The 8,811-nt window shown below is 38.3% G+C and overlaps 1 protein-coding gene across 3 annotated transcripts in view; it reads left to right on the forward strand.

The window, feature by feature from the left end:
- The window catches only part of RAB3C (RAB3C, member RAS oncogene family), a 127,343-nt gene that overhangs the window by 106,793 nt on the left and 11,739 nt on the right, over positions 1 to 8,811 (forward strand). For all 3 annotated transcript variants that reach the window (XM_017811114.1, XM_017811113.1, XM_017811116.1), the window contains one exon: positions 2,426 to 2,550. In XM_017811114.1, coding sequence (XP_017666603.1) covers positions 2,426 to 2,550 — 125 coding nt within the window. The remainder of the gene's footprint in view (positions 1 to 2,425; positions 2,551 to 8,811) is intronic.

Here is an 8,811-nt window from a genome sequence, read left to right on the forward strand (position 1 = left end):
GATGAGACATAAGCAGCAGGATAAAAAAGTCTCAGAATAAAATTAGTTGCTTTGGTAATGAGAAGCATTTGAATGCATAGATTCATAGTTCATAGAATGAAAATTCACATCTGGTTGCAGTTAAAATGAAGGGAGCTTACATTCTTAATCAAAGAAACTAGTAGAAGGCTCTGGAGCAGAAGTCTGTAAAACAAGGCTGAATGTGATATTTCTCCAAGTTCTATTTCTTTATCAGTTTCTTCTATTTCACCTTTGCAGATTATGTAAGTAATTCCTTCTGTAAACTTACTATTGTTACTGTATATTTTGCTTTTCAAATGTCTCCAATTTCCTGCTGACATAAAGAGGATAAATTGACCCCAACTAATAATTGTTCAACAGCAAGCTCTTTTAGAGTCCTTAATGGACTAACATCCTCTGACATTTTAGCTACTAGTATTTGCAAAATTGCTATGGTGACAAATACAGTTCTATTTTGCTTAACCACTCAGCATGGTTTCAAAAGAACATTTTTGCCAAAGTCAATGCACAGTGCCCTTTTCTCTGAGTAATGGTACCTTTAGTAAAACGTAAGTGTACAGGGAAGTCTGACCTGTCTTTGATCACAGTACCTTATGAACACCTACTCAAATTACTATTAAAACAGATTTGGAGTAGCACAGTGTCCACTTACTGAAGAAAAGATGAGGGCAGGCCCAAGGGAACAATCTGTAGCACAAAATGCCTGAGGCTTGCTTCATCTTCTTTTTGGTCATTGTGATGAAGTAAAGCATTCCTAAAGGCAGCATGATGTCTCCCCTTATATTCCTCTGCCCAGCAGTGCAAACCCATCAGACATGGCCTAGAGCTGCTTTGACTCATGTAGGGAACCTATGGGCAATGGCATTGGACCTAAGGTCCCAAAGGTAGCTATAGCAGCTTTTGACTGTGTCTATCCCTCTGGTTTTGCAATAAGCAAAGCTAGATGGGAAGATTCAAATAATTTTTTGTCTTTCACTAGAACCAGTTGTCAGACTACATCATAATCTTTTTTGTGCATGTAACAGTTTTCAGACAGGGATCTGAATATGTAGAGACAATGGCTGTGTTATGAGAAGGGTTTGCTAGTAAACTTAGCACCCATGCAGACCAGCTTCCAAAAGATTTAGGTGACAGATTTTTTTAAGATATTTCATCTTTTCTCAAAGAGACTTAAATCCCTGATACGCCACAGGATTCCCTTCCAGGGCGTCCTCTCATAAATGTGTAGTTATAGAAGTTAGTTTCTATTCTAGTTCTGTTTTCGTAAGCACCCTGTAGTGTCCAAGGAGAGAGAGATGGGAGGCAGGAAGAGAAGGAGAAAGGGAGGAACGGAGGAAATGGTGTGGGAAGGGGTGGGGGAGAGAGAGATGCTCTCCATCTTTTCTCTCTCTCCACTGATCGTATGGAGACAGATGAGATATTAATATCCTACCGAACACTTGACTTAGAGCCTATAGCCAGATATAGTCACAAGTCCAAGTCAAAGGGTAAGTGCTTAGACTGAGCTTGCTGCATCCTCCATTACTTTCCAGAGCAGGCACTGCTCTGACAGAAGGTGGTAACTAGTAGTATCACCCTTGGCTGAGCTTGGAGCCAGCTGTGGAGCTTTCCTTCCTACAGAGCAGGTCTGAGTATCACTAGGATGGTGGCAGTCAGCAACTGAGAGGTACTGTTGAGTGTGCTCCTAAGTTCCCCATTAGCTGCATAAAATTCAAATTGCAGAAGAGAGCATTTTTAGCGTAAGCTGTTTCACCACCAGTACTCAAGGTCCCACGATGTTTCAAGGCCTCAGATACTCTCATTCCGATGCAGTTATGGTTGAGGCTTTTATAATTCAAATGGAAGTTAAATCAGAGTTCAAACTCAGCTCTTGTCAATGGCTTAATGCACAATGCAAATGTTGCTGCACTTCTGCTAGGTCAAAGACCTGTAGAGGAATGTGATGGAGAGAAATAACAGAAGGAAGAGGGACTGGCTTTGACGTTTTGCTGCTAAATTTACATCCTGATTTTAGAAGTTGAAAGATAAGAAATGAACAAGCTGGTGATTTTGTTTCAGAGGTCTGTTTTTGCATTATAAGGTTTGCATTAAATGTGAAAATACTTTTTTAATTGTGTAGGAGGATGTCATCTTTTCTTCATAAAAATATAGGAGGAATGTTGATGGCAGGGAAAATATTTTTTTAACAAGCAAAAGTAAAGCCTGTGTTGATATTATTCATATAATAATAATACCTGACAGATAATTCTTAGTTTACTTGAAATCCATAATTAAACAGCGTCATGTTACCCTAGTTGTCAAAATCATTTATTGTCTCTTGTCTTGTTGCAATCCTGTTTGAAATTGGTCAGAGGGGAATTTGCTTTGCTTTGATTCTTCTCTCTCTCTCTCTTTTTCTTTTAAGGTCAACTCAAATCAAAACATACTCTTGGGACAATGCCCAGGTTATTTTGGTTGGCAACAAATGTGACATGGAGGATGAACGAGTAATCTTCACTGAGAGGGGCAAACATTTAGCAGAGCAACTTGGTAAGAAAAGATATGACAAAAGCTTTATGATTGCTTGTGAGAATGCACAAATTAATTTCATTAATTGCTACAGTACTTTAAGTGTTCATGACACATTCACTGTAAAGGAATAGTCACACACTGCCTCTCTTTTCTTTCGGCTTATCATTTGTGATATGGAGCAACATTTGTCACGTGTCTGTATATATACAGTATGTTTAGGTAGTTATAGCTAAAGGCATAAAGGAAAAAAAATAAAAAATTCAAAAAAAACCAACAAAAAGAGGAAAGGAGAGATTGAAGAAACAGCTTACTCAAAATGTGAACTAGACCTTTTTGCAAGCTGAGAACATTTGGTTTATGATTACCACTGCCAATAATCCAAACCAGAAAGATGCTGATGTCTAACTCCCACTGCTAAAACTTCATCTGCTGTACATTTACATACTATTCATAGAAAATATGATCCTCTATTTCATAAAGTCTCCCTCTGGGAGGCAAATGTTATACACAGAGAAAATTACAGAACTGTGAACAGCTCTATTCTTTCTGTTTCTACCCAACACTGTTATTCTTTTATGCCATAAAATGAAAAATTTTTTAAATGACTACCCAGCCTTTTTTGTTCCTTCAGATTTGTTGATCTCTGCAGAGCAAGTTCAGAAGGTGTGCAAATCAAACTCTGGCATCATTGGAGATCAGTTCATGTGCTAGGGTACATAAACTATTGACAAACCTTTGTTATTATTTTTGAAACTGAGTGAGGTAAAAGCTCAGTCTGATCAAAATATGTGTAACAAGGATCTCCTTGTCACTATTCCTTTATAGGTGGTTAGATGAAAGGATGTTTTAAGAGTGGATCTAGTCTCATGCTGGTGGTTCTTAACTTATGTATATTCGTAGGTCACTAACCTTATTTTTTTAAAAATATTTTTTCTAGTGGTGCAATTGTTTTTCCTGGTAAACAGTTTCATCAGAATAACATATCTGTCTAAGTAAGTGTTACATATGCATAAAAGCACTTCTCCAAATTGTACTTTAAAAATTACTATAAATTAGTCCTTGAAAGGAGACAGAAAATATTTAACAGCAGGTTAAGTCCAGAAAACTTTGCAACATTTGTGAAGAACTGAGTTTCTAAAACTGTTTGCAACAAAACCATAACAATTACCTTTGCACTTGCTTTAATAGAGGATATTTTTCTTTGCAGAAATACCTGGCATATTATATATATTTCTATAATCTGTTCTTCCCATTTCTAATATTTACTAATTTTACTAAGAGCTAGGAAAATGTATTCAGTGGAGAAAAAGATCCCAAAAATACAACTGTATACTCTTACCACAAATTTAGACCAGGCACTAAAATGTCTGACAATAACCATAAATTTACACTATTGAGTTTAAAGAGTTGGGGTTTTTTAACTCACATAATTAATTTGAATTTCTTCTCCTTGAACTATTTTCCTGTAAAAAGTTAATGTAGGGAATTGGCAAGGAATCCCTAGCGTCATGAATTCAGCAAGATTGGAAGGAACTTTGCATGTTGTACAGCCAAGAATCCTCAGCTGTAACAACCAATGCTTGAAAAAAAAGAAAAAGAGTAATGAGATAGATATCAAAACTCATGTTTCAGGCTTTAAAGCAAAATCCAGCTCCTGGGATTTAAAATTCAATCTTTATGGAAGAAGAGTGTCTTCTATTTCCATATTTATGTACTCAGGGGGTTTCCTTTCTCAGGTACACATCCTGTGACTATGTCAAGGGCAGATGATTGTACTGGATAACTTGTGTCTCTGATCTAGTCATTTACTGTAGTCAGACTGCACACACAAATATTTACATGTTTCCTGTACAGCTGCAATCATTTCTTAAATATGCTTAGAGACTGTGGGACGTGGTGGCAGGAAAAGCAGAAGAATGACTTTCCCTTAACTGTAGTAAGTGCTCTGGCCTTCTGACTAGTCTGAAGGACACACGTTGAGCCAAACACATGGGACTATCCTGTCTTTCTCTGACAGTGGGTTGATAACATGGCTTACGGGCAAGTTTTAAAAATAACAATATAGATTTTAGTGTCTAGCAAGACAGTTTAAAACTGAGGGCCCTTTGAATGCCATGATCTGCAATCTTGATTGCAGCCACAATTACAAGCAAATACAACTCACGAGTGCTGTACAAAGAACATATTGTGACACCCTCTGTTCTAAAGTGTGATTTTATTTTCAGGGCTAGTTTATTTGAAATCACTGAGAAAATGAATACATGCACATTTTGGGTTGGATTTTCAAAAGATCAAAAAGAGCCATGGGCATTCAATCCTTCAGGGAAACAAGGTGTTCTGTTAAGGACAGCTTTATTGGAAAATTGAGCCTTCATATGGCTTCTGAACTTTCTGAAAACTGTGACCTTAAATTTTATTTACAAGGTGTAATCATTTGTTTCTTTAAATTTCAGTGCTGGCTTATTTCTCAAGTGTAACTCAAACAAGTGGTTTAGATCAACCACCAATAGGTCTCATTCCTGGTGGAGGAGGTCTGGCTGAACTAGTCAAGTATCCTGTGGTAGCTCTGAGCACCTTTCTCATGACACTATTCAAAGTTCACAAAAGAAAGAAGGAATAGTTAAGAATCCAGATCTGACCTTGAAGGAAAATTAACAGAATGCTTATGAGGTCAGAATCTGTCTTGTTTCCATCAAAGATTTTTTTTAAGTTTGTTGATTATGACCTTACACTGGCAATACCACCATGGATCATAGCTACAAGCAGTATACTAATTTACCTATGGTAATGACCATAAGTAGGTGTCTTATGCCAACACATAAATTGGCAAACATATAGTGATATTTTCCCAGACTGTAGCAAATTATATTTGTGGGTCTCATGAACCAAATGCAGTACATTTATATTCAATAGCCCTTTCCTTTTCCATGGACTTGTACAATGATGTCTTTGAAACCATAAAAAGTCTTGCTATCCACAACATCCTTTAAAAATGCATATTTGTCTGTTATCCCCTTCTGCTTTAAATTGGCCCCCAGTAGTTTTATTTTATGTTTCTTCACTGTTACATTCTGAAAAGCAATGAACAACTGTTTTCTGCTACCTGCTCTCTAACACTCTAGGTTTCAGAGAGCTCTGTCATACTCCTTTTTTCCATGCTGAAATTCCCAGAATATATAATTGTTCCACACGCAAAGACCATCTCACTATCTCACACCTTAGTCATTCCTTATCACCCTATTCAGTAATTTTTTGTAAGTGGTACAACCTTCTGTCCGAAATTAGTTCATGGTTGTTTAACACAATAGCATCATTAAAAGACTAATGTTTGAATGAGATGAAGATAGATGGGTTCAAATAAAGTTGTGTAACTTTACTTCATAGAGAGATCATTCTAAGAAAATACAGAAATGTGACAAACCGGCCAACAAAGAGAACTAATTAATGTAATGTTAATACTGACATGGGGATCACAGCAAACACATTCAAAGAAGTTTATTTGCTAATCATTACAAAAAAGGGTATGGAATATAATTCTTATATTTTGTATATTCATGAATGTTTGCTGTAAGCACTACTTGCATTGGCTGTTGAGTGAAATCCCAATATAACTTACATGCTTTAAATACAAAACTCTTACATGCTTTAAAGCATTTTAGTAAAACAGGCTGGGAACTTCTTACAAGCAAAATGTACACTTGGCAGTGAATTGGTAGCACAGCTTTTCTGAGATATTAGTCTTGTGCATTTCAGCTGAATTCATACATTCCTAAAAGTTTGGTGTCAATTCTCAGGAGAGTAATAAAAAGAGTGATTCACAAATGGCATAGGTTTCTTGGTTCTTCTATTTGTGGTCTGTACGATATATTGCACTTGTTATCGACATTCCAGCAAAGGATTAGCAGGCAGGGTGTACACAGAGCTTTGAATAGAGTCTGAGTAACTGCACATGGAAATGGATAGTTGCATATGAAATTTGAAATACACTTTCTCCATTTATTTCGGACATTCTGCTGTGCACGCAAATTAGGTACGTAAGTTTTTTTGAGTTCTTTGGTTTCTCAGGTGCTTCTGTACAAACTCTTGTTTGCTATCTCTGTGTTACAAATGCTTTCAACAATCAGCAGTTTTAATTGCAAATACTGTGAATACAAAATATCTTGAAGTCCTAGGCCCCTTTGGTTGCTGCAAAAGTACAATCCTGCCACAGGTCCAAACTATGCTGATTGTGCTGATGCTGCACCAGGTACTAGGGGAATACTACAGGACCTGCCCAAAATGTCTGACCACCTTTTCTGTAAGATCTTGTTTGTTCTATCCCCCCTTTTTGTCTTAGATTGGCTAAGGCTCTGGGAAACTGAGTGGTTTTATCATAGAAGTGTTGGTTGGAAGGGAATTCTGGTGATCACCTAGTATGATGACCGACTAAAATATACCCCTGGCTCAGTTTTTAGAGCAGTGCCCTTCCCTTCAGATTTTCTGTGCCTCCATATTTCTTATGCTCTGCCACCCAGGATCACCCATGGCTGGGGTCATTCTGCATGTCTGAGCATGACCTGGGGTGCACTTGCCTGTTTTCTAAATTTACCCTGGCGTGCTGTCTCCCCTAGAGGCCAACAACTGACATTAGAAAACAAAATAAAGCAGGCCCTTTTGGGTGAGCTCTCACATTCCCTTCTGCAAGGAATGGCAGAAGTCAGCCCTGATACTGCACTCAGGGCACCTGCACAGGGCTCTGAATATTATGTGCGCAGGGTCAGCAGTGACTGCGACTTCAGTGCACCTTCACAGCTTGTTACTCAGAGAGACAGTCATTTTACCCCTCAGATATAAGCACATACTTCATCTTTTATATTTTGGTGTGCTTTTCCTCTCTCCATCCTTTCACTTTGCATCTTTTGGACCATTTCTCCCCTAAAGTAAGTCTGTCTTTCTTTCTTTCTTTCTTTCTTTCTTTCTTTTTCTTTCTTTCTTTCTTTTTCTTCCTTCCTTCCTTTCCTTCCTTCCTTTCCTTCCTTCCTTTCCTTCCTTCCTTTCCTTCCTTCCTTCCTTCATTCCTTTCTCTCTCCTCTCTCTCTCTTTCTCTCCCTCTCTCCCTCTCTCCTTCTCTCCCTCTCTCCTTCTCTCCTTCTCTCTTTCTCTCTTTCTTTCCTTCTCTCTTTCTTTCCTTCTCTCTTTCTTTCTCGCTTTCTTTTTTTCTCTTTCTTTCTTTCTCTTTCCTCTCTTTCTCCATTTCTTTCCCTCTCTCTCTCTCTTTCTCTCTGTCTCTTTCTCTCTCTCTCTCTCTTTTGCTCCTTCTCATGATTTCCCATGCTTTCAAAATAAATTTCACCAAAAACAAGAAGAAAAATTCTCATTTTAAACCAAAATCATCCTTCCCTGCCTATTTTATTTTCATTTTGTTCTTGGCTCAGATATTTATGTACGTAATAGTCATGCTGAGGAGACATCGGAGGCCCAATTGAGAAGTGATTAGATTTCTTCAAATTAAACTCATTTAGCATGCCAGTAAGCCTGAAAATGGAGCATTTGTCAGTGTCATGTGCTTATACAGGGTGCAATTCTATGTGATCTAACCCAGCTGCTGAGATGGGGTAGGAACATGACTGGTTTCTGCATCTTGTCAGTGCTGGGGCAAAAGGCAGCAGGTCCCCAGCATCAGGACTGGAGTGCACATTCACTTGCCTTGGGGTATGAGCCCTTGGGGGATGATGTGTACTTTAAGCATCTATGGGTACACTGGGGGTACTTGGCAGCTGTGAGTTTAGGCACTGAGCTGAAGGGGCATTTTTAGAGCTGTACATTTGGCATCTAAATCAGGAACCATGGGGGTTGACACATCAGCACACAGCTTGCTAGAGCAGCTAGTTCTGTTTTGCCTCCATGGCTGACTGGAGGCTTTGGTGCACAAGGCAGGGTCACCCACAACTTAGAGAGCATGGACATAGGGCTGCATCTAATTTTACATTAAAAATGAAAATAATTGGGTTGTGCAGGAACATGCCTGTTCATACTTGCATCCTTCATTGTTTTTTAGCTCTTTTTAAAGGGCAAATGTTAGTGCCAAAGAGACAGACTGACAGCACTGACAAACACCAGTCTTCTATTTAGTTACAACACACATAGAGTATTGGCAGAGCAATTAAAGGCTCCTTTTATGTTTTTTAACTGAGAGAAATGTCAATCTGCCATTCCTTTCACATACTGGGAACTGCATTACAGCAAAGTTACTTAACGACACTGAGAAGCACGTGTTTGCTCAACCAATGTCTCCTATAA

The sequence above is a fragment of the Lepidothrix coronata genome, unplaced genomic scaffold, assembly GCF_001604755.1.
Source record: "Lepidothrix coronata isolate B3197 unplaced genomic scaffold, Lepidothrix_coronata-1.0 Scaffold31, whole genome shotgun sequence".
NCBI classification, from domain to species: domain Eukaryota; kingdom Metazoa; phylum Chordata; class Aves; order Passeriformes; family Pipridae; genus Lepidothrix; species Lepidothrix coronata.